General features: G+C 38.0%; 1 protein-coding gene across 6 annotated transcripts in view; it reads right to left on the reverse strand.

Annotated features, from left to right (window-relative positions):
• Positions 1 to 26,875, reverse strand: part of LPIN2 (lipin 2) — an 81,431-nt gene that overhangs the window by 25,586 nt on the left and 28,970 nt on the right. For all 6 annotated transcript variants that reach the window (XM_049111837.1, XM_049111833.1, XM_049111835.1 and 3 more), the window contains 3 exons: positions 11,151 to 11,351; positions 4,526 to 4,621; positions 1,239 to 1,549 (listed from right to left, as the gene is read on the reverse strand). In XM_049111837.1, coding sequence (XP_048967794.1) covers positions 1,239 to 1,549; positions 4,526 to 4,621; positions 11,151 to 11,342 — 599 coding nt within the window. In that variant the 5' untranslated portion in view covers positions 11,343 to 11,351. The remainder of the gene's footprint in view (positions 1 to 1,238; positions 1,550 to 4,525; positions 4,622 to 11,150; positions 11,352 to 26,875) is intronic.

The following is a 26,875-nucleotide window of genomic DNA, read 5'->3' on the forward strand; positions in this document are numbered from 1 at the left end:
TGGCAGTACCGATGATCCATGGTAATCTAAAGAAAAAGCAAACCACCAAGCTCCTGAAAATTATTACAATGCCCTAGTTCTAAGTGCATTCAGACATGCCTGCTTACCAAGCAAGCAAGGTTCTGGCTCAAAGAGAAAGTGGACAACCATTTGTAACTGTCAACCAAATCAGTACTCTGACAGATTTGGCTAACTCAGCCTTTTGTACAATCTGGAAAAGTATGGCATGCACTAATATTTTTGTGATGCATTCACTTACAACACTCATTTATAAAATTCCTTTAGAATAATGATTCTTGTGCATTTAGTAGGCAATTGAATATGTTTTAGAAATATTTTAACTTCCTAAATTGAAGCTGCAGATTGTTCCAGAATTCTAAACTTTGTTCAACTGTGTTATAATAAAGGATACATGTCATTAAACTTTGAAGGCAAAGAGTTACTTCAGGTCCTTTCTGGTGGATCTTGGAAGAACTGCAAGTAGAACTTTAGGGTCACTTGTGGGCAGCAACTTCTTGTCCAATGCTCATCAATAAAGTAAACCACCCTGCCGACACACACATGATCCTCTTCCAATGCCAGAGCAACCACTGAACAGGTCTAAGTTAACCTTTTAAAAATCAAAATCTTGAACAAAAAAATATATGTTTTAGCCCCAACTTATACCTTTTAAACCTTAGGCACTGCTGACTTGAAAACTGCCATATATTTTCAAGTTCTTCTACTGAGCTGGTAAATAAGAAGTAATCAAGATTTCTCACTTAATGACAAAAAGCCTCCATTCCTCTTCAACTTACTAGGAACATTTTTGTGATAAACTCAAAATAACTCTAAACTTCTCAGAAATAGGTGAGATACCAAGACCAGGACCCCACCGAGTGGAGATATACACTTAAGGGAGCCCCAGGGCCAAGTCACTAATTCAGATCTTCTTTGTGACCTGTAATTCATTTGGCTTTTGGAAACCTACTGGATAGAAAGATATGCACTGCTGGTCTGCTCCAAGTGACATTTTATACCACAGCAGGATGTCTGATGGCAAATTTTATAGAATAGCAGAAAAGAGAAAGGAAAATGCCTCTTGCACTGATTCCACAATAAACTGACCTGGGGAAAAACAAATCCAAACTTCACCCTGAGGATCCATGGAAGAAACAGCAACTTGCCATACCTGAGCTCTGCCCAAGCTCCTGCATAAAGCACACACAGATGCCCCGCACTTGCACAAAGAGCCCTACCTTGCTGACTGGGCCGCCTTGTCATCATCAGAGCTCATTTCCACATCCACAGTATCCTCTGCAGCAGGGGAGGCAGGGGAAGCATTTTGGTCTTCCTTCTTACTATCCTGTTTGCATTTCTTTCTCCTTCGTTTTTTCTTTTTCACAGAACTTGAAGTGAAAACTGTTTCTGTTTCCAAGATGTGTGAGATATCTGAACTCTGAGATGGTCTTTCATTTCCACCAGATTTCACCAAAGGAGCATCCATATCTTTAAAGAACTGGTCTTCAGTAGGAATTGGTGAGGTGGCAAGGTAGGCAGGAAGTTTTTCCTTAAAGAGAACATGGAAAAAGAAAAGTCCACAACAAGTGGACAAAGAACCAAAAACAATAATGAACTCTTTGTGTATCTAAATTCACAGTGGCAGAAAGAATACACAGTCCCTAAGTAAGAAGAGTGTCTTATACTGAACTATGGCACTGCCCAGTCTACTCTGAATAGGCCTTTACCCTGGTACACACAAATAGTTCGTTTGGTCCATCTAACTGAATGTATTTGAAGGAATCGATATACCAAATTAGCACAAACCCACAACAACTGTAATTAAAGCACAGCCAAGTAAACTCTCTGTAAAGGGAAGTTCAAAGCGGCAGCAGCATTCTACAGAGGCAATACAAAGCATTCTGTCAAGAACTTACGAAGAACAGTAGTAACAGGGAAATAAGAAGGCAGGGATCTGGAACATCCCATCAGATGGGGGCAGCAGGACAGGTAAGTGAAGTGAGAATCTATGGTAAAATCTGTGTTTGCTAAATTAAATGAGGGTGGAGGAAGGTGAGTAAAATAGACAATAGTCTGTTAACAAATGAAATTAGTGGATTTTAAAATTGCAATGTATTTAAGACAGACAGACTTTTAGGAATTCAAATGACGAAAATAAGACCCAAACTCATGGGATGCCTGGGTGGCTCAGTCGGCTAAGCATCCCGCTCTTGATTTCAGCTCAGGTTATGATCTCAGCATCCTGGGATCGAAATCCACACTGGGCTCTATGATCAGCAGGGACTGTGCTTGAGATTCTCCCTCCCTCTTTCTCTGTTCCATGCCGCTAGCTTGTGTGTGCACACACACTAATTAATAAATATATCTTTAAAAATAAATTAAGTAATTAAACTTGTAGTTTAATATCAAATAAATAAATGATCATTTGGTGTTCAGAAAATTAACTTCTTAGTCACTGACTTCATCCCTTTGTATCATGGGGAAATGGAAGATATGTAATAGAGGTATAAATTAACCTCAAATAACTTAAAATTTTCGAAAGTTTTTACATAATCCTGAAAATGAGTGAGTTTCCATAATTGTTCTAAATCAAGCTTTTGAATTTGGCTTTGGTAGACATATTACACCAAAGCCAAAATTTTGTTTATCCAAGCAAAATTTACGTTCACCAGCAATATATACTTACAGAGAAACTGTGACAATAGGATATTATTCAGCATGCCCCCACGGCACCCAAGTGAGGGGCTGTGGTCTCTGACTTTTGGGGCCTTTTAATTCAATGGTCCTTGTTATAAATAAAGTTTACTGGTGCTTCTTAAAAGTTATGTGGTCTCTGGTGGTGTTTCCTAGTTCTGTTATAGCCCTGTTTGTAATGTGTGGGGTGGGCGGATGAAACAACCTAAATCTCTGTAAGCATTAGATGGTTAAACCATTAGATGGTGCCTTCATACTATGGATGACTGGGCAACTACCAAAAGGACAGGGATAGATCTAGAACTACTGGCTTGAAAAGGATGCTGACAATATACAGTTTAGATGAGCAAAGTTTAAGAGAAATAAAAATGTAAATAAATGGAAGCCAGATGAGTTTTGGTAATGTCTATTCCCTTTAAACTATAAACTCTTGTAGGTTATTTTGATTAAAAAAAAAAAAAAAACTATAAACTCCTAGAGGGTGGGGGCATGTTATATTCAATAGTACATGACATCGAGTAGTAATTTCAATGCTGTTGGTGAATTAACTTTTTTTCATTTTAAGGAGAAGTACACTATTCTAAAGAGAATGTGAACAATTTGATGATACATGAATAGAAAAAAGAGGCTAGAAAGTTGACACTCTTCAAGTTAACCTTGCTAAGTATAGTTATAAATGGAATCATCAGAACTAACCACGAGAACCAGATAACAAATGATCAATAACCCAGTCCTCTCACTTGTTTATATAAAACCTAATCAATCACTGCTCTGAAATACACGATTTTAAGGAACAGATCAAAACACATCAAAAATATTTATTCTTGTGATAACTCATTTACTGTTTCATTCTGCCTTTTGCTTCAGTCTCTATCCAGGTAAAACTTTGCTCAGGCCAAGTAAACACAAACAAGGTAATATAAAAACAAGTAATTAAGGTACTGGAAAAAATACTGGTCTGGAAAGGTTCCCTTTCATAATCAAATTTTGTAATGCTGCTCTACATATTGACATATAAATTGTTGGCTTCTCTCTAAATTAAAAATGATGAAGGATCTCATTCTGCTATTTTTTTGTGACATTTTTTTCTTTGTGAATTTTATGACATCCAACGAGCAGTTCCATCTTCAAAACCCCCAAAAGTAATCCTGTATCCTTAATAACTTGAAGGCTGTCATTTTTGCTAAGATTTTAATCTTTGTGCTAAAAGCTGTAACGAAGCCTCTTCTAAGATCCACGTTAACTCCATTAAGAACTGTTTACCACCATTCACATCAGTAGATGGGGGTGGGTAAACAAACTGCTCTTTAACCGAAAGAAGCCAAACATGTAATAATCATTTAAAAAGATATAGGCCAATTAATTCAAATCTTTTGAGACCATAATAAACTAACTCACAAGACTATTCAAGGTTAGAGATCCAACATCCCTAAACAAAATGGTAAATACGTTTTCCAAGTTTAAAGGTCACATGTACAAATACACAGCCTGTAGAGATACACCTTCATTATTTAGGTGGAACTGAGAGTATTCAAGTCAAGGTGTAAACTCTAATAAATACTAAATAAGAAAGCTCACTAAATACAGAAAAAGAGCAAGTGCAAAGGTCTTCTACATGCTCTCTGTACCCTGACACTTGGTGTGAAGAAAAGTTCCTCACTCCTCTAGCTCCTTTCTGACAACTTAGCACTTCAGTCTAAAACTAAAACTTGTTTAACCTGCAACAATCATCTCTGTAACCATGAAAACTGCTGAACATTATTTCTGTTTTGGGACAGGTCCTGGAGGCCTGAATACAATCTGCAAAGTGGATGTAACCCACTAGACTTACATATTCCTCTTCAGTCTCCTCCACAAAGAAAGCTTCCCCATTGTCACCCAATTTCATGTGAAGATCCACTGCATCGCCATTGATTTCTATATCAATCTAAGAGGACAAATAAAGTGTGATTTAGTATTAAAACTTTCATTGAAGCTAAACCAAACCAAAATTCTGGGTTCTCAAGCCAAACTTAGTACTGAGGTTCCTAGACTGACAGTCCCAGAGAAAACACTGCTACTCGCCCTAAATACCATCCTACCCTAAAGAACTAACCAGACCCTGGGGCAGGAAGGGGATGGATTAACAGGGTATCGAAAGAAAATGTCTTATCATCTATTTTTAGAACATAAAATGTTTTACTTAATTTCCCAAATGGCATAAAATAGGGGAAATATTATCAATAAGCATTTGAGCACTTTCAGAGTTCTAGCACAGACAGGCCTTACCTGGCATGGCTCAGAAAAACTTACACATTTCAGTTACTGTGGTATGTTAACTGTAACTTTCTGTAACTGCAGAAAGTACAAACTTCACTGCCTGCTCTTTTGTCTACAAATCACTAAATAAAAACAGATGCCCATCATGATCGGTAATCTATCATATCACTTTTCAAAGTCTGTTGGTTCTATTGGTGACTAGTCAAAGCATATATGTTATTTGATTCAGACACAGACAGCAAAGCTTATAGTTCTAGTTGTCTTCTTGTCTCCCACTGAAAAACCCATGTGACATTTTATAAAAATGGATAATTAAGAGGAAACTAGCCAAGATCAAAGTGCAACCTAATGAAAAGTAATATTACTAGAAGTAAAATAGAATAGCTGACTTAGGAATGGTGACCCTGCTACCATTGGAAAGTCTCAAAATGTACAACCAGAGAATGTAGTAAAAGTTAGCTTATCCACACAAAGGAGGAAAGTGGCTGTGACAAAAGGATGAAGATGGCTTAGAGGAAGTGATACAGGAAAAAAACTTCACATTGAAGGAACTCTCAGATATACTTCATGACATCAAATGTTCCAAAGAGGAAAACCTGAAAGCTGATCCAAACTATATGATAATCTGCCAAAACAAAGAAAAGATGCTTGTTCCATATCTTAAGTTTTACATTAAGAAGATAAACATTGTTCAAACCAACTAATCTTGGTAAGTTATTTTATAAAGAAATACGACACTTTAGTTCTCCAAGTTTCTAATGTTTTAAATTGTGACATAGTAAACATCATTTTACTATTTTTCATTCTTATATATTTATAACCGACAGAAATGTTTAAAGGTTTGTAAAAATCATAGAAACACCCTAATTTTTCTCAATTATTAAGTTTGCTTTGCATGGTTTCAGCTTGCTCAGTCATGTCAATGATTTGTACTACCATGCAAAGAACTGTTTATATAGAATATTAACTACTTATCACTTAAAAATAATGTAATTTATTCATCTGTAGATTGTGAATATCTTTAAATACTTTATAATAAATGAATATTAACTTCCAAACTTTTTTTAGAATTTTTTTTTTTTTTTTTGTATGAGAAAGAGAGAATACACAAAAGCACTCAAGGATGAGCAGGGGAGAGTCAGAGGGAGAAACATACTCCTTGCTGAGCATGGAACCTGACATGAGGCTCAATCCCAGGACTCTGAGATTATGACCTGAGCCGAAGGTAAATGCTTAACTAACTGAGCTACCTAGGCGGTCCCCAACTTTCAAAACTCTTACAGATAAACTTGTAAACTCCAGTTAAGACTGGTTCAGGGGACATAAAAACTAAAATACAGAAAAATCTAATATAGATATAAATAGAGCAGTCCACAATCTAAGTGTACTTAGCTTTGCAAGGCCCCTATGGTGAGAACAACTGCATGGTCTGTTGGGTTTTTCCCAGTGAGGACCAATTATCCCTTCTGACACTGAGTGTTGGGTCACATCAGGTCATTGGAGGTCATTAGTTGACATATGTTGTTGAAATACTTGTTATAAAAATCCTATATATATATAACCACACTGAAGGGTAAGGAATATAACCACACTGAAGGATAAGGAAGAAAACTAATCTAAGTGGAAAATGGTATTTTGACTAAATATTCTAAGTCTAAAGACAAAAAGAAGTACAAACCAATCCTGTAGTAATTTTTTTAAACAAATCAGAGGTAAGGGTTAGCAGTTCTGAAACTATTTTATGTGTATTCTAGGACTTAATAAGTAAACATATTGTAGATAACAAGAGGCATGTTTCTCATTGTCAGAGAAATAAGGTACGAATAAGGAGATGAAGAGGAACCTTCTGGTGATAAATTGGAATCAGTGGGAACTCATGATTTTTACAGATGAAGGTGTGTATATCTCTGTTTGTAGATTTTTCCAGCTCTGCCCAATGACAAGTCCTAGGAGCAATGACACCTTAATTAATAATGAGCACATCTAGTGACTAGATTCTTTGTTTCTAGATAGTATTCTCTATTAAGAGGAACCACCATTCCTCAGAGAAACAATATAACTACAGGTAAAGTAGATTCTTCTGGAATAGCTTATGGTGTCAAAAAATAAGGAACTGCTTAAAAAATGACAAGAGCATTTCAAAAAACTCAATTTGAAGAACCAAACCCAGGACAATGTGAGCAACTAAATAATGATAATAACAGATTATAACTCACAGAGTAAAATTAACATTCAGAAGTTCATACTGATTTAAATAATTGAATAAACAAGAGAGAAGGAAAACTTTTTGATACAGTAGTATTTCAATTAATAAATGCACTAGGAAGGATGGAAACAGAAAATGATTTGGTAAACACCACAGTAATAATAATTTAGCAAACACCCCAGTAATAATTGTTGCCTGCTGATTCATCAGTGTATGGTAAAATTCTTGGGTGGAAGTATGATAGAAAACCGGGTGCAAGTCTCCCAAATTTCTTCCCACAAAGAAATTCATAGTGGAGAATCCCAGCACACACTATCGACGTAGGGACCAACGTTGTTAACGTCACCAGTAATCAGACATGGCACCATGACTGGTTTCCTGAGATGATGCACTGAGAAGGGCATACTATCACTCTGTTATTCTTCCCCAAATGAAAAAACATCAGACAAACTGAGGGATAATCTACATAATAACTATCTGTATTCTTCTGTACTCTTCAAAAATCAAGGTTGTAAGTAAAGACAGAATGGTTAGAGAATATAGGTGAAAGCAATGAGAGACCCTGGATAGGATCACAGACAAAAAGACGACAGCAGTGGAAATCTGGCATACTCATTTTGATGTACTACTCCTTGTAACTTGGTATCTAAAACAATACTCTCATCTATATAGTCATATTTCCTACCCTGTAGCTTAAAGTTGTTCAACATATATGACTGAGATGTTGAAACAGAATTGATTTACTTTTTAGAATTACTGGCTTGTAGGAGTGCCTGGGTGGCTTAAGAGGTTAAGTTGCCAACTCTTGATTTCAGCTTACATCATGATCTCAGGGTCCTGGAATGGGGCCCCACTTTGGGCTCCATGCTCAGTGGGGAGTCAGTCTGAGATGGTCTCTCCCCCTCTGTCTCTCCCTCTGCCAGTGCTCTCTCTCTAAAATAAATAAAATTTCAAAAAGAAAAGAAAAACAATACTGGCTGTAGCAGGCCCGTTCTGGCATGCCATTCTTCAGGTAAGGGGAGTTCTCTGGGAATCTAGTCATCCTCTATTTCAGACCATCTGTTTCAGGTGAGGCTTCACAGTAAGGAGGCTGGGCTGCTGTCTAAGCCAAGCCAATCAGTATATTCCACCCCAGCTATAGTGACTGCTCTGCAAGATATATGTGACCCAAGTCTGACAGGGAGGCTAAAGACTGACACTTCTGTAGGAAGAAACGGGTCTCTACTAGGTTGCTGAGTTCCTGGGAAGTAAGTCTGCAGGTATTGTGGCATCTTGCATCAGAGAGCGTATGCGCGTGTGTGCGCGCGCACACACACACACACACAAAGGGAGGGAGGGCTGAGAGGTGGGAGGAATAAGAGTTCTGGTAACACCCTCAGATTCTAAATAAAGCCCTGATAACTTCAAATGCTCCTAGACTTTAGTTATGCAAGCCAATAAATTCCCTTTTTTGCTTAAGCTAATTGCAAGGTGGACTTTTGTCACCTACAGTGGAAACTTCCTGTCTAATACACTGGGTTATTTAACTTCAGTAAGTAAGTAAATCATTAGTTTTGTGTTAAATCAACAAAATTAATATTTAAAAAGTATCAACTGCAGGTTTACCTTCTGAAATTCAATTCCTGAGTTACGAAGTATACTGGGAATATTGTGTCCTATTTGATAGAACAGATCAATGGCAGTGGGAAAATTAGTATATTCTTAACTCCCTAACCAGAGGCTTTAAGGTGATTATGATTCCAAGTCCAAGTCTACCACTTCATAGGTGTCACCATAATCGGGGTCTTAGTTTAAAATCAATGAATAGCTTGCCGTAATCCAAACTGACCTAAAATAAGATTTAATCCAAATTGCCTGAGTATCTCAAGGGAGACAAGGTTTCAGTTTTACTGTCATAGGAAAGCTGTGTTTTGGTTAAATAGCCAAATTTCCTCCCAAATATATCCTTTTGGATTTCTGGGATACTATTGCCAAGAAGTAATTTTCTCTTTTCCCATGTCTTATGGATAGATTCCTATTAAAATCCAAGGTTTTTGGTTTTTAAAATTTGTTTATTCATGAGAGACACAGAAAGAGATGCAGAGACATAGGCTGAGGGAGCAGGCTCCCTGTAGGGAGCCCAATGTGGGACTCGATCCCAGGACCCTGGGAGCACGATTTGAGCCAAGGCAGACACTCAACTTCTGGGCCACCCAGACATCTCTAAAATCCAAGAGTTTGATAAGGCATTTAACCCAATCATTTGGGCAGCCTTGTACAGACACTGTACCTCTTAATTAGAGGCAAAAATCATGTAGAAAGAGGTTTGTCTGTCCAGATACTATTTACAGATACACAAATGCTCACATATACGTTAGCCTGCAGATTCCATTCTGAAAGGCCAGAAGACTTAACTAATCTGCTGATCAAAAAAACTCAGATCACAGAAAAACAAAAGTGCCATATCAGCCATTTTATGAATCAATCTTTGCACAGCTCATGGCAAGTTTCAGTGCATAAACAGTCTGGTACAGATTCTCCTAGAGCATATAAAGTCTGAAAGTACTACAGGTTAGTGTTACTGGCAAGAAATAAAAAATTCCAAGAAGCTAACCTGTGGCTGAACACTCTTTTGCAATGGAATGTTTCCAAGTTACTAAAAGAACTGCAACTGGTTTTGGTTTCCAAAGGGTGACTGAACACAGGCCAGACCTCACAAACCCTGCCACCTGGCAACGTGGCTCTCCAGTGGAAAACTGATTTATAACACCTAAAAGAAAAAGATGTGTTTTGGCAGCGGGGAGGATAACTAGCTGTGTGAAAATTCATGAACATTTTCTTCCATTCGCAAATAACCTAAGTTTAATTAAAATAGAGAGAAACTTCTATTTTAAAGAATAAGATTGCCTATGTAAAATAGCCAAAATCTGAAAATAGATGTTTCCAACTTATGCCAGTGGTCCTCTAACATATAGTTCTATGCTCCAATATGGTGTGGATCTTTCATCGTGCTTTAAAATCCTGACAAAATCTCCCTATATTGTTCAGGTAGATCATGTGGGGTAGGAGTAGAAAGAAAACTACTACTATGTACCCGCAAGGTTTTATTATACCAGCTCAGAATTCTATTTATTTATTTATTTTTTATTTATTTATGATAGTCACAGAGAGAGAGAGAGACAGAGACAGAGACATAGGCGAGGGAGAAGCAGGCTCCATGCACCGGGAGCCCGACGTGGGATTGGATCCCGGGTCTCCAGGATCACGCCCTGGGCCAAAGGCAGGTGCTAAACCGCTGTGCCACCTAGGGATCCCCAGCTCAGAATTCTAATTCGACTGACAGCAAATACATTAACAAGTCTTCCCATTGCTGCATTACTTGAAGGAGAGAGGATGTAGGAAAAAGGCAAACCAACACAAATTATTTTCTTTCTGAATGAATTTTCCCCATAGTAAATAAAAGCCAATAAGCCTATGGCCTGTAGGTTTGCATTTAGTAAGATACAGAGACAAGTCCTGGTATCACTAACAAAATTTAGATACAAATAAGATTTAACAGCTTTGTCAAAACAAATTTGGCATTAATTTTGTTTAAATAAATGTAATGTATTCCTGATTACATCAGTCTATTCCATTCACAAATGGTACAAAGGCACTGCCCTAAATACTTTAAAGTGCTGTATAAGGTAAAGAAATTTTCTAAAGACATCTAACCTTTCCCATTTATAATCTCAGTTTCTCTATTTTGTTCTTCTGAGTTGCAACAGATAAGATTATCAAGATAATTTTCAGCCTTTCTCCCTCTTGGAGAGACTTTCTATAGTAAGGCTTATATTCAGCAGCAATTTCAAAACAATACATAAAGGTTGACTTCTCAGACCATTACCTTCAACATCATACAGGGCACCTCCCCTTCCACCCAAAAAAAGCCCAGAGAGCACAAAAGAACAATTTATTATTTTATTATGTAATCTTTCACCCTCCTTGAGAACAAGTTGTCCTCTGCACTTACCACTTTCTCTTTGGATCTCAGGACCCCCAGCTTCCCAAACCGAACGTGGAAAGGTGAACACTGATAGGTGCCATCCTGCTGCCGCACCACAATGACATCGATGCACCCAGACAAAGTGGCTTGGTTAATGCCCTTGTAGAGTTCCTTCACAGTGACAATCACCTGCCCAGCCAGCTGTCCTACATAATTCATGGTTTGAAACTATAACGACAAGAAAAAAAAATTAGGTAAGATAGTAACAATGAATGTGAATCTAATGACAGAGAAAAAACACTAATACTTGAAAGTATATTGCACATTTATCATATTACATATTATTATTAACCTTGCTGATTTCGAACCAATTAGTCTCACGCTACCACTGTTTTTACACATTTCTATGCAAAGAACAAAATCAGATGTGGTCCTCTTTTGTATCTTGAGAGGCTGTCCCAGCCAGGGCCCTCACACATGCGTAAGTTCCTTTTACTTTTCCATCATCACGGATCCTGCCAGCTGCCAGTATGGGAAATTTCCCCCTAAAGTTTAGAATCTGCACAGAACCACCAAAGAACACAGACTACCACCACTGCCCTCTTGCCCAAGAGCCCTGGGAACGTGGGGCAACTGCATTCACCTTGACCACAGCAGCCAAGCAGAAAAAATGACCAATGACCACCTCCAGAAGAAATCGGAGAACAGGCTGTTTCTACTGAAGACAAATAAGTGAAATGCATTTTTCTATGAAACTATTAATAGAATATGGTTCAGAGACGGGTTAGGTTAAATAAACCCTGGGTGGGGGGAAAAAAAAAAAAACCCTGGGTGAGGTAGATTAGCCTAACCTATTTATAACATTACTTTTTTTTTTTTTTTTTATAAATTTTTTTTAATCTTTATTTATTTATGATCGTCACAGAGAGAGAGAGAGAGGCAGAGACACAGGCAGAGGGAGAAGCAGGCTCCATGCACCGGGAGCCCGATGTGGGATTCGATCCCGGGTCTCCAGGATCGCGCCCTGGGCCAAAGGCAGGCGCCAAACCGCTGCGCCACCCAGGGATCCCTATAACATTACTTTTATCAAAAATTCCCTCAATACTTGAACACAACTCACTGGAACATTTTCATGTTCTATAAAGCACAAAAAAGGCTCAACCATAATTAACTAGTCAAAATCAGAACCACTAGGCTATGAAGAACTCCTCCTTTGAAAGGGTCAAAGAAAGACAGGAGTGTGCACCTGACCAGGGCTGAGGGACAAGAGGAAACACTTCCTCTGTGCCCCACAGTCATGTGGCTATAGCCAGGACTGTTTTTTTGTTTTTTTGTTTTTTTTTTTTTTACCTGACCAACAAGTTGGGGAGCCCACCATATAGTATGTGTTGAGGATTAGTGGGGAAGTCTCCTTGAATCTCTCAACTCTTTTACTAATTAGAAAAAAAAACAGGTCTTCTCCAATCTTAAGGTTGTAAAATCTTATCTCCAGTTATCAAATACCACACCATATTTCATTCACCAGACACTGATACCCTTAGTATTATGTCAAAGCACAATTCAGCAAGTCATTCTCCTGGGGACAGGAGGGACAAAGACCAAACAAGAGATCCTCCACAGCTCTGGCTAATCCAGAAGCCAACTTTTACTCAGAGAACAGACAGATTATTCCCCAGGTCATTCATCACAAGTACGGTTGTCTCTTTAAACTCAGTTTTTCAGGAACCTTAAGCTCAAAGTCACATGCTCAGAAAAGTAACTCAGAAAAGAGCTCATATTCATCATATTCTGTGTTGTCAGAAGTCCAAAGCCAAACTGAGAGAAAGAATGTTACTTCATCAGGAAAACTCTGGGGCCTTCCAGGACATCTGCCTCCAGAGAAATTCCCCCATCTCCTTAAAGATGAGTGAGTGCCTGCTGGCAGTACCCAGATTCCACTCAACATTTTTTCTCCTCTTATACAGAGATGAACATGTCATCAAGACCTATCCGTTTTACACCATTAAGCACAGCCACAATAATTTTAACCTAGAAAAAAACTTTTGAATATTTTAAAGCTAATGTTATCGTGGCCTCAAAATGTATCTACAGAAGAGATGACTTTGAGGATGTAAACTAGCAGCAAACCTTACTACTAAATGAGGTAGTATCCTTTACAAAACAGTTACAAGTTGGTGTGATTTTGGTTTTAGAGTAATTCTTTTTTTTTTTTTAAGATTTTATTTATTTATTCATGAGAGACACAGAGAGAGAGAGAGGGGCAGAGAAACAGGCAGAGGGAGAAGCAGGCTCCATGCAGGGAGCCCAACGTGGGACTCGATCCAGGGGCTCTAGGATCAGGCCCTGGGCTGAAGGTGGCACTGAACCGCTGAGCCACCTGGGCTGCCCTAGAGTAATTCATTTTATAAGGCTAAATTAAGCAAGTGTTCAATAATGATTTCTTCAGTGAATAAAGGAATCATGATCAAGTGAACCATCAATAATAAGGGAAAAAAAGAAATGTGTAGGGAGGAAATATTGTTTCATCAGAATATTCATATTACAACTCATTTTTAAAAATTAACTTTTTATTTTGCAGTGACTGCAGACTCCCATGCATGTAGTTTTAAGAAATAATAGAAAGAGATCCCATGTATCCTTTAAACCAACTTCCCCCAATGGCAACACCTCGCAAAATTCTAGTGCAATATCACAATCAGGATATCAACACTGATTCAGTTAAAATGCAAAACATTTCCATCATCACAAAGATTTATCCTACTGGACTTTTTAAGCCACACCCAGCCACTTCCATCACTCTCTCCTTAATCCCTGGTAATCACTTATTGGTTCTTCATTTCTGTTACTTTTGTCATTTTTAAGAAAGTTATACAAATGGAATCATATGGTATATAATCTTTTGTGATTGCCTTTTCCCACTTATATTGCTATGGAGATTCATCCAGGTTGTTGCATGTATTACGTTCATATTCTTTTAGTAATATATGTTCACAACATGCTTTTGGCTTGTTACAGCATGTATGTTAATCAGCACAACAAATATAGCCAATCTTTGTATTACTGCTTGACAGACTGGTAGCAATTAAAGAGTTTTATTACAAATTTTTAAAAACCATAACTTATAATTACACATATTCTTTTCTTAAAAGAAACCAAAAAATGGTAACTTCAAGCATCTCCAATTCAGCCATAAAACAAGTCTCATAAACTAATCATGTAATGAGCTTACATCAACTAGAGGCTTTAATAAGATCCATAATTAAGTATAACTATTATCTATTCAAAATTATTTTAATTACCATGGTTAAAAGATATGCTGTTATACAAGAAAGCCTATTGTGTACATGCCAGTTGCTAAATGTAGAAAAATATAGGTTATCAAATGATTGGTTTCCTCTTAGCAGATATAAAATAATTCTGTTTATATTATGAAGGCTGGGAAAACCAAAGTAAAGGGAGTCCTGCTGCTGTAACATTCACTAACCTGGGAATGAGGGGCATACTTCCACAATGAGGGGCATTCTAACCTGGGGGACAGGGCTCCCTCATGGTTAGGTTTGGAGGAAAAGCAGCTAATTGTTTTATGTATGATAACATTAAACAGCCTTTTTTTTTTTTTTTTTTTTTTTTTTTTTAATTAATGAGGGACACAGAGAGAGAGGCAGAGACCTAGGCAGAGGGAGAAGCAGGCTCCCTGAGAGGAGCCCGATGCGGAACTCAATCCAGGGACTCCGGGATCACACCCTGAGTCAGAGGCAGATGCTCAACCGCTGAGCCACCCAGGCATCCCTAAACAACTTCTTTTTAAAGCATTATCTAGCACCACAAAACTTCACTCCTACATGTCCACCCCAGCACTACCCATAATAAAGCCAAGAACAAATTCAGGCCTCTGATACCTGTCCGGTTCAACACCTGGGAAAGCAGGACAGGGGCAGAAAGATAATCAAGTAACCCAGTCACATGTCGAGGATACACCTCACTGAAGACAATACCGTTTGAAATAAAACAAAGATTTAAAAATATAGCAAAATAATATACACTGTAAATTATTCATTATAGTCAGTGGTGAGAAAAAAAAACAGAAGAGAAAATAAATTCAAGAACAGACAGGGACCGAGAACAAGACAGAGGGACGCAGAAAGAGACAGATGAAAATTCAGAAAAAAAGCAAAGACAGAATAAGAATACATACATAATCAGAAAGCAGAAGGACATAAAGATGCCTATACAGAAAAAACAATGTGGAACTGAAGGATGTTCACAGAGCAGCATCCCTATCTTCAGGCTCACAAGCACAAATCAAATCATTAACTGATTCTTAGAACTGAAAATATTTACTGAGTAGAGACTTTCAACAAATACCAAAAGCACTTCTGGCACATCCCTGAAATATGTTAATCATCACAGTACCAGCATCTAATTTTTTGAGAACTTAGTATGTACCAAATTCTTAATTCTTTTTAAAGGCATAGGAAGAGGAAATGCAGAGAGAGAGAATCTCAAGCAGAGCGAGAGCTCCATCTCAGGATCCTGAGATCATGACCTGCGCCGTAATCAAGAGTAAGATGCTTACCAACTGAGCCATCCATGTGCCCCACCATATACCAAATTCTTAAGCATATACACATGCATTATCTCAGAACCACCTTATGAATCAGTAAATATTATTTCTATTTTTAAAGATAATAAAATTAGGGCTTAAAAAGGTTACGTATTGTGATGGACTGTTTGTGTCTCTTCCTCAAATTCATATATTGAAGCCTCAAAGTGATGGTATTTGGGGGTGGAGCCTTTGGGAGGTAATCGGGTTTAGATGAGGTCAAGAGGGTGGGACCTCCATGATGGGATTAAATGTTCTCATAAGAAGAGAGACTTAAGAGGGCAGCCCCAGTGGCTCAGCAGTTTGGCACCGCCTTCGGCCCAGGGTGTGATCCTGACAATCTGGGATCGAGTCCCATGTCCGGCTCCCTGCATGGAATCTGCTTTTCTGCCTGCCTCCCCCCACCCCCTTTCTGTATCTCTCATGAATAAATAAATAAAATCTTTAAAATAAAAAAAAAAAAAAAAGAGAGACTAGAGCTCATGTTTTCACCTACTACGGGAGGAAACAGAGAGAAAGTGGTTGTGTTCAAGCCATGAAGAGGGCCCTCATTAGGAATTAAATTGGCCAGCACCTTATCTCAGACTTCCAGCCCCTAAAACTGAGAAATAAATATTTAAACCACCCAGTCTGTGGTATTTTGTTATAGCAGCCTGAGCTAAGACAAGTATCTTCTCAAACATAATTGCCATACTGTTTTTCAATGTTGGAATACTTCACTCACTTCTTCCACCAAGTTCGTAACTGTATCAGACAGCCCCAGTTACTCTGTCCACTAGAACTCACAATGAATATGTGCCACTCTCTTCTAAATGATACCATTATACACCAAAGAGTTTGTTGTACAATTGTAACTAGGTCTTATCTATTCTGGGCTAAGCATTTTTCTTCCTTAAAATATCTAAAATGACTGGGTTTACTTTCACTTTTATGACAAACTGGAGAACTTTCTTTTAATGGAAGATCCAAAACTAGACACAGTGGCACAGGCTGGCCTAACTGACGGTATATACAATATATAGTTTGTTTAGGTGCAGGCACTGGCTCCCATGGGCTATGTTAAATGCTGGGAGCTCCCAAGACAGGGAGGCACTTACTGATCACTAAACTAAAAATGGAAGGAATCAAAAGACAGTAATTAACTAAGATACTTATTAGAAACCAATTGGCCCCTATGCACAAAATTCAACAGACTAAATTAGTCTTTCATAAATGAAATTCAATAGTGTCCACTATCCAATTTTTCTTATCAAATATTTTAAAGTAAATATACACTAGTATCTGGAATCAATGAATAGCTTTCAAGATTCAATTATTTACCCAAAGTTTAAAGATTTGCTCAGCAGCTTTTCCTGAGCATCAAGGAAACTAAATAAACCATCATGATATATAATAGAGATTTATTAAATGGAATCCATCAGTAAATCAGTTCAGGTAGAGATCCTCTTCCTATAAAAACTGCCCCAAGTTATTTAAAGGTGTTATGTTCAATCAAAAATAATTTTTGCTAAGGAAAACATATAGGAACTATTAAAATACAATTTCTAAATTTTTATCAATAGAAAAATGGATACATTCCAAACCACTCATATATATCATCAAAATCTATTTCTTAAGTATCTATTCAATACATACTGTTATTACTAGTTAGCAGTACTACTAATAACAAACACTACAGTTATTATAATTATTATAATGTCCATTATATGCCAAGTGCTATGTAAACCTGTACATTAGCTCCATTTTCACCAGTATCTGGAGTTTAGTATCAATATCCCCATTTATATGAGGAAACAGGTTCAGCAGTGTTCAATGTCACCACACTAAGTGGTGAAGCTGACATTAAACTCAAGTCTGATTCTAGAGCCTATGTCCTTAACTGCATCTCTAAGGGACAGAAATGCTCTAAGCACTGATCCTAAAAGCACTGATGAGACTCCTCAGATTTCTTTTTACAAGTGAGCTGCTTTTAGCAACTGGAATATTATTTTTACTTAATGCTAAGTGGTCCTTCCAAGTCTCCTCTGCACGCTATCACAAGAGGTAGCAATGACTACTAACTCTCTCCTGTTAGGTCTGTATTTCAAGATTAGGAAGTGGACTTCCTGGGAGATCACGTGTGGTCAGGGCTTGTGGAGAGAGATGAACAGCTTTTAACCAAGAACCTGACCTTAATATTCTGTCTAACCTTCTGCTCACAGATGTGAACAGAAACTTCTAGATACTTCAAGAAACAAACACCAGAATACTGTTGCCTTGTACAAACTCCAGCTTACACCTATGCTCCTAGACCAAACTCTTTCAGGCATCCAAGCTTATATTCTGCCCTAAGTAGCATTTAGTATTTTCCAAGAACCTTCTCAAACATACTTCATTTGATCTACAAAAAGAGAATTTAGGTTATGTAAGGCAGACATTTTTGCTTTCATTTTACACTTAGACTGAGACAAAAGGTATTTACTTTTGTCCCTTACTATTCACCAGAACCCAGCTGTACTGTGACTCAGGGTCCCAACCTTCTTGCTACTTCCCACAGTACCTTAAATCATGGCGCTCTCAAGGTCAACTGGTAGCTCTAAGGGCAAGAGATCTCAGGTCTAAACTCTAGTTGTACTTGAGACCCTACAGTTCTCCAGGAATTCCAGAGTCTCTTAAAGGTAGCCAAACATGAACCTGGAGGGCACCATCAGCTGAGAACTTTTACTTCTTTTAAAGTAGGAGATGAAAGGCAGCAATGGCAGACACAGTAGCACCTGCTGCAAGCTGCTCCCTGGTCTGGGAGGTCAGACATATGCAAAAAAGTCCCCCAGAGGACTTGCCCACATCCTGTCAAGACATTTTCTAAAACATTTACTCTATGCCCAGCAGACACAATGGAGATCACAAAGAACTAAATGAGGTTACAACTTCACTAGACATATGTACTGGAAAACTATACAAAATAGTGCTATCTCTGAGTGACAATAGACAACTGACACTAAGCCTAACAACCTCAGTCTTCCTGGAGAAGCCACTCTTGGTTGGTCATTTAAATTCAAATAAATAAAAAAATAAATAAATAAATAAATAAATTCAAATAAATGCCTTATTTTGTACCACTCAGCCTTTTATCCTCCATCATAACAAAATGCTAATTTGTTTTCCTTATTTTATAATTAGTTGCCTATTAACTGATTTATAAAATAAGAAACAGGAAATAGCCACAGTGCAAGGAACAGCCCCTGCCCTGGGTGAGGGAAGAGCCTTACCCCAGAGCTCCAAAATAGCTAGTTCACTAAGGCTCATTTGATTTCCCTGAAACTGAAGTCCATGAGGAAATGCTGACAGCTGCGCATCTAAAATACACTGCCCTGAAGTCTCAAGATCATAGCAGGTCCCCTTCTTTCCTGCAGCTACTGAAACAGGACTCTCCTTCATTTCTAGGACCATTTAGTGCACGGTACAGAATCTGTAAACTAAAATCCAGTGTTTCTGTGCTGTACAAACTGTACAAACAATTCAAACAAGGGACAGCACAGCTCTAAAGGCAGAAGAAGTGCAGAGGAAACAGAATCAGCAGGATTTGTGACAGACCCAAGGCGATGCTAAGGGAAAGGAAGCAGCTGGCTAGGATCACACCACAATTTCTAGACAGAGGTAGAAATATATCTGGCACACAGTTGGGATTCAGTAAATATTGCTGAATGAATGGATAAACCAACTTACATATGGAAACAGAAGAAGCGCTGACTTGGGGAACTTTCTATTAAGGTTGAACTTTAAGAATTTTTACTTATTGCATTGGTTTAAGATTTTGTGTTATGAAAATTATCCTTAACAGTTTTTTTAAATGCACATCTTCTTGAAGTTTAATAATTGATTATGAAGATGAGCCAGGTTAGGGAAGCATAGTTCCATGGAAAAGCAAGAGATCCTATGATAAAATTCCATGCCCATTTTTGCTACCTCTAAAATCAGTCTGTCATAAAATGAACTACAAGAAGGCTTAAAGTCTTGGATGCTGTCTTGCAATCTTTCTTCAGATAAGATATACAGGGGAATTCTAGAAATCTTTCTGAGCTCGTGTCTAGCTCAGAAGATTCTTTCCTGAGACAAAGATTTATCCAGAATGAGGTTTTCTTTGGAGGATCTGGGGTTCTAGTCAGTTATCTATTATGAGCTTGCTTCTTTTTTTTTTTTTTTTAAAGATTTTATTTATTTATTCATGAGAGAGACAGAGAGAGAGGCAGAGACACAGGCAGAGGGAGAAGCAGGCTCCCCATGGGGAGCCCAATGCAGGACTTGATACTAGAACCTCAGGATCATGACCTGAGCCTAAGGCAGACGCTCAACCACTGAGCCATCAGGTGCCCCATGAGCTGTTTTTTTAAAGAAGAACCCTACCATTTTCACTGTTTGAAGGCACAGTCAGGGACCATTTTAGATCTAACCAACTTTTTTCCTGCTAAGTGAAGAAAATTGCCAAGGACCACACTATAGGTTAGTATTTCCAAAGAGTAGTCCTATGAGCATCTATAATAGAATCAAGTTTCGGTGCTTAAGAATGTACATTCTCAGACCTCTCAATTCAGACATAGAACACTGGAAGTGAGGTCTTAAGGACTGGTTATCCATGATTCTGATAGGCATCCAGGTTTGGGAACTAACTCAGTCTCATTTGTCTTCCCAGTCTTGATTCAGCTTGAGAAAACCTCAGTTGTTACAGGCTGAAGTATGTATCCTGACCTTTAAGGTATACCTATTATTACCTTGACATGTAACACAAATTAAATAGACCTTGAATTTCATACATTTTAATAAACAGCTGACCTGATCATTTTATAAAACTTAAATTCTAGGACTGGCAGCAGTTCTGTCAACATTTTTAAAAGATTTTTAAGTAATCTCTACACCCAACATGGGGCTCGAACTCAAGACCCTGAGATCAAGAGTTGCATGCTCTGCCAACTGAGCCAGCCAGGCACCCCTCATTTATAAAAAAATTCTGATCTGGGAAGATTGCTCTCCTAGCAGTTCATTCCCTAATTACAACCTAATACTATGCAATATCACCCTTCAGGATAGATAGGTGAAAAGATGAAATTTTCTGATCCAATATTCTGATTTTGGAATTTGAACAGACCATGATGCTATATCAGAGGGTAATAATAAGGCTAAATCAGAGGGTAATAATAAGGCTCCCTGCATCACAATGATTTCATCTCTAACTCCCCCCCGCCCACCCCCCCCCAAAAAAAAGGGTTAACTCTCTAGTAACCATATCTGTGCTTTGGGACTCAGGCCTTAGCACCAGCTGACTGATGGGGTAGGGAGATCTCTGACCCAGATAGATATTCTTGAAGTGTGTATGGAGAGCCAAAGCGACAAGAAATTAGCTGGGCTGAGTTACTTGAGCAATAATCTAGAAGACCTACCACCTCAAGACACTGAGATGCCACACAGCCCCAGCGCCTTGCCCTCTCATCACTTCTCTGACTCATGAGTGATCATAAGTTTCTCTGTTTGCTTGGCAGGTTCAGAGTCCATTTCTGATGTTTATCAATAAATGACTTAAATACAGATAGGCTGATACTGATTCTAACCTGATAAAGCCATCTCTCTATAACCCACCACAACCCCCAACCCCCAAAAACACCCTGAGAAAACTAGTGAAAGCCTCCTCCCCTGAACTCAGACTTTTTTTTTAATGGACAGTCCACACACAATGTTAATTTCAAGTGTGCAACATAGTGATTTGACAATTAAGCTTGGCTGGTGAGTCGATAAATTCAGATTTCTAATCTCACAACATATTCTCTTCAAGGAAGTTTGCAAGCACAGATTTCTGCTTACAGGGCTCACTTCTCTATGATTTCATCATGCTCACTATCTCCAAAGTGGATGAATAATTATCTTGGCCTGAGTAAGGTTGAAAAAAGGGAAGACAACTTTGCCACCACAGCAAAATACATAATTTTTTCCCTGAGTGGTGGCCCCAAATTTTAATCAAACATCTGCTTTGGCTTTTCAGCAGGTACAACTGAAGGAAGGACTGTAATACCTATCTCATCTTCAAAAATAATCAATTCCCCACTTTTCACCCCAGTCACTGACCTAATAATTTTCAGAACATCCTCCAAAATCCAATCTAAGTTTTCTTCTCAATCTATCCAACTAATATTGTTGGCTGTTAATCTAATATTTTATAAGAGGAACAAGGAAGTTTTAGTCTTCCTGGATGAAGGTGAGATGGGAATAAAGTATGCCCACAACAGATATGAACACAGGACAATGCAAAAGAAAATCAAAAAGAGATGGGGTGAGGAGGCATGGGCTCAATGGGTGAGAAGAAAGCAGAAAAGTAACAAGGTCTGTGGCTATGTGCATCCAAGTCACCTCATCCTGCCCTTTCTCTACCACAGCACATAAGGACCCATCACACTTCAGGCATTTGTTTATCCACCTCCAAGCTCTAAGTTCTGACAGAGAAAGAAGTGTTGTAGGCTTCACCGTCTCCCCAAAGCCCAGCCCAGTGCCTAGCAATGAGATGTTCTTACTAAGCATTTTTGGATCCATGAATGTATGAATCGATGAATGCAAGATCTAGTGAACAGAATCAGCAAGGAGACGGAGAAATATACACTATGTTTTGTACTGTAACCTAAATAAATTCAAAATGTAAGTGAAGATATATGTGTATAAATATTCACACAGCCACACATTAAGAAAAATGCCCAGAAAGGTGAGGGCAACCCAATGTTCCAAAACCAATGCTCAGGTATTCTGAAACCAATGCTTTTCTCCAGATGCTGGTTAAGACTTCACAGAGAAAAACTTGCATAAATCTAGTGCATGTGACTGACAATTAAAAATGACACACACCTCCGATGGATAAACAAAAACATATCCTTCCAAGAATAAATGACATCTGTGCAGATCGCTCTGAAGAACACTGAGCAGCCCTAGAGCAACTTATAGAAGAGACCACTTGCTGGTCTATCAGGGAGAGTCAGTGTGGGGAAGTCAGCTGAGGCAGAGGTGAGGTGTAATCTGACAATGATCATACCATGACCAAAGACTATTACAGAAAACAGCATGAAACAGAACTTAGGTTATCATTTCCTAATAGTGACTCTACTTACAGGAAAATACCCAACATTAGAATTCTATAATGCACAGCCTTCAAAGTAAACAGCTGGTAGCAATAGTTTCATTTTTCTAGTGCTCAGCAATGTAACAAAATATTCACTTTTGTAAGCAACAGAATTGGCATAGAGCAAGGAAAACTAAATGTTCAATTTTACACATCTTTAGATTTCACTATGCATAATGAAGTATGTTCCTTGAGTAGATCCTAAAGTGGCTAAGCAGCACACTAGGTAAAGTGGGCCCTACCTACTTACCTCATCCTGCATCTCACTCCTGTGACCAAAATCATTTCAAACTATGGCAGCTCTATAAAATTAACAGTTCTTATATTTCTCTTTGTCATTCCTCCCTTCACTTCCCGAATTACAGGATAATGCCTTGAAACTAAAGGCAATTCTGATAATTTAGTTCATATTTTTTCCTGTCATGCCTAAAACATGCCCAGTTACTCTACTGGCACATAAGGTGACATATTATGTTACAGGGGACATATAAACTGGAGACTAGAAAGAAACATAGAAGTGAAATCATTAAGAAGTGTAATGCATTTAAGATTCTATTTATAGTTAATCAGGAAAGACATTCAACTATTAGTCAACATCAGTCTAATGGTTATGCCTATCAGCATATAAAAACTTCTGGCTAAATGCTCATGCCAAGTCCACTGTGAAATGCAATTTTAAAATTTCAAACAGCTTTACCTTGAACTATTCAAAATCAATTCTTTTCTTAAAAAATGAAGGTGTACTTTACATGGACTAAAATTAACCCTTTTCTAGGGTATAGTTTTAACCATACAATCATGTAATGACCACCATAATTAAAACATAGAACTAGATCCTTTCCCAAGATGCCCCCATACCTCTTTGTAGTCCATGTTTTTCCCCCCATCCCCTGCCAACCACCGATCTATTTTCTGTTCTATAATTTTTGCCTTTTCCAGAATGTCACATAAGTGAAACTAGATAGCATATAGTCTTTTGACTTGGCTTCTTTTACTTAGCATAATAATGTATTTGAGACTAATCGATATTGTTTGAGGTATCAGCATTTTGTCTCGTGGTGTTAAGTACATAGTATCCTACAACATGAATATTCCAAAGTTCCTTTATCCATCTACCAGCTGAAAGATACCTCGGTTGTTTCCATTTTTTGGCAATTAAAAATAAAGCCACCAAAAACGTTTGTGTACAGGCTTTTGTGTGAACATAGTTTCATTTCATTTGGGTAAATAACTTAGGAGTGGGACTGCTTTAAATCTATTTTTGCAAGGTTGCTTTGCAGCTACTGTTTTTAAAGTTTCTTCAGTATATTCAGAAGAGTTTGCTATTAAAATAAATCCCTCTTTAAATTATTTTACAAAGTGGCAATAATTTAATTGTTTTAGAAGTCTGGATTTTTCTATGTGGGAGTTGCTTAAAATAGAGATTCACTTACACTGGTGGAAATTCAAACTCTTTACTCACACTGTAACTTTTTAAACTATGCATATCCTTGAAAAAAAACACATACACCCTAACCTACAATTCAGATGTTTTATTCCATATTCTTCCTAGTGTTAGCCATGGGAAAATGAGGAAAAAAGAGGAGAGGGCAATAACATTTATCCCTTCCAAATGACACTGTATATACCTCATCTCATTTAATCCTCACCATCAGCTGAGGTAAATGCCGTGTGCACTGTACTGGCAAGAACACTGGGCTCACACAAGACAAGCAATTTATACGGAGCCAACAGTTAGCCGGTGACACACGGACACAAGCTCAGGTATGTCTGCCCCCAAAAGCCCAAGCTCTTTACTGTATCTTGGGACCATAAGCTCCTAAAAACACTAATGCTAAGTTTATGTAATGTTCAGGGCCATGTGTAAGTAGGAATTTCCCAAGTGCTTTTAGAAGGCCATGATGACTCTTCCACATGCTATCTATCATACGTGAAAAATGGTAAGCTTTTTATTATGAGTAGTCCTGAAGGTATGACTACATTATAGTCATAAACATATGTTTTAAGGAACATGTTTTCATCCTACACCTTACAGGGTAAGACAACTCTGTGGCTAACCTATTTTGGTAGTGATCTCTGATAATCATAAGCAACTATAACATAAAATAGGAAATCTGTTTGGCTCACTTTCACATATGAAAGGCACACAATCTGAACAGGTTTCTACGGAAACCATGTTATTCTTCCAATGATGACTATCACTTTAGTCCACCCATTGGTAGGATACAATTTCCTCTGAAACATTCTGACTTTATTTGAAGTTCTTTCTATTTATTCACTGACCTAGATGTCAGGAATTGACATCATAACTCTGGCAGTTGAAGTAATAGCCGTGAGACTGGGAACAAATAAACATGTTCCTCTAGTTTGTAGATCTAGGGAAAGACATGTTAAACTTAATTTATCTTCCTCTCATGCCCCTCCCCAAAACCTCAGTTAATATCACAGATGAATTAAGTTGACAATTTGAAATTCCCTCAAATCTCCATTATATACTTAAATTACATACTTAACCCTGGTTAAGTTCAGGTAGGAACATCCCAGATGAATTAGTCCAGTAGGATGTGAAGGTCACTGCACCTACTTTAATTTTACAGCTACTAACTTAACAAGCACCTGCAGGCCTCAAGTTCACAGTCTAAACATCCTCAACAACTAAAGGCTGAAAGGTTTATTATCAAGTTTGATAGACCAAGTACCTACCTTAGAAAGAATACTGTGCTTTAGAAAAAGAATGCAGACTGCCTTATCAAAAAGAAGATAACTCAAGGATTAAAATAAATTTGGCTTTAGTGAAATTGTGAACCTTTTGTCATTTGAGTGGGTTGTGTATATACTAATATACACATGGCCTCCCTGTGCATTCAAACCACTAAACATTCCCGCAAGTGTGCTCAATTTCTCTGACAAATTTTTGTAAAAATGCTGGCCATGAAACTGGACTGGTTTCCACTCCACCAGAAAACTGGAGACTTTCTCTCCTAAGCTGACTGAGTTTCCTTAGTTAGAAGGGGTAGGAGTGACATAAAAATTCTTTTCAGTGGGCAGCCCGGGTGGCTCAGCGGTTTAGTGCCACCTTGGGTCCAGGGCCTGATCCTGGAGACCCGGGATCAAGTCCCACGTCAGGCTCCCTGCACAGAGCCTGCTTCTCCCTCTGCCTGTGTCTCTGCATCTCTCTCTGTGTCTCTCATGAATAAATAAATAAAATCTTTTAAAAAAAATTAAAAAAAAAATTCTTTTCAGTGTAAGAAGAAGAAACAATCACTAACCCAGGCATGGAAAACGATGATTCAATAACAAAAGAAGTATTCATCAATGAAGACTATTTACTTAATAAAGCCACAAGAAAAAAAAAAAAAGTCACAAGAGCCTTCAGGTCCACAGTCTACCTAATAGATATATATCCCAAAACTATTGTTTCCCAAGCCTGATCAATCATAAATACCTGGGAAGCTTCTAAAAATACAATTTCCCAGAGAGAAGGCTAAAATGAACCCTGTGGTATTGGACTAGAATCGAAGTCTCCATGGACAAATATAGATGTGCTTATGCCTAGGCTAGAATGCATATTTAGCATCCTAGCTTTCTCTGTTAAGAAGATATAGAATCAAGGACAGTATAGAAGCAACAAGCACACCTAGAGGCCAGATCTTGGGTTTCTAAATACCATTCTCTATTAAAAAGAACCAGGACTCCTTGGAGTAGTTAATTCCAGGGCTGGAGTAAAGGAAAAACAAGTTGAGGCTGGAACATCTAATAGTGCCAGAAAGTAGGAAATGGTTAAAAATCAAAAGAATAGTCATATGTTGAAGGAACACAGGAGCTAATGTGAATGATCTCCCAATGGCTAAAGCTAACACAACTTGGGCAACTAAATAATGATAGCATTTGACTACAACCTACAGAATAAAATACTCATGAATCTACATTGACATAAGTTAATAAATAAGCAGGGAGAAGAAGGGGCAGCTTTCTCTTAAAGAGGAATCCCCATTAATATCACTATTAGACCCCCAC

The sequence above is a fragment of the Canis lupus genome, chromosome 7, assembly GCF_003254725.2.
Source record: "Canis lupus dingo isolate Sandy chromosome 7, ASM325472v2, whole genome shotgun sequence".
Lineage (NCBI taxonomy): Eukaryota > Metazoa > Chordata > Mammalia > Carnivora > Canidae > Canis > Canis lupus.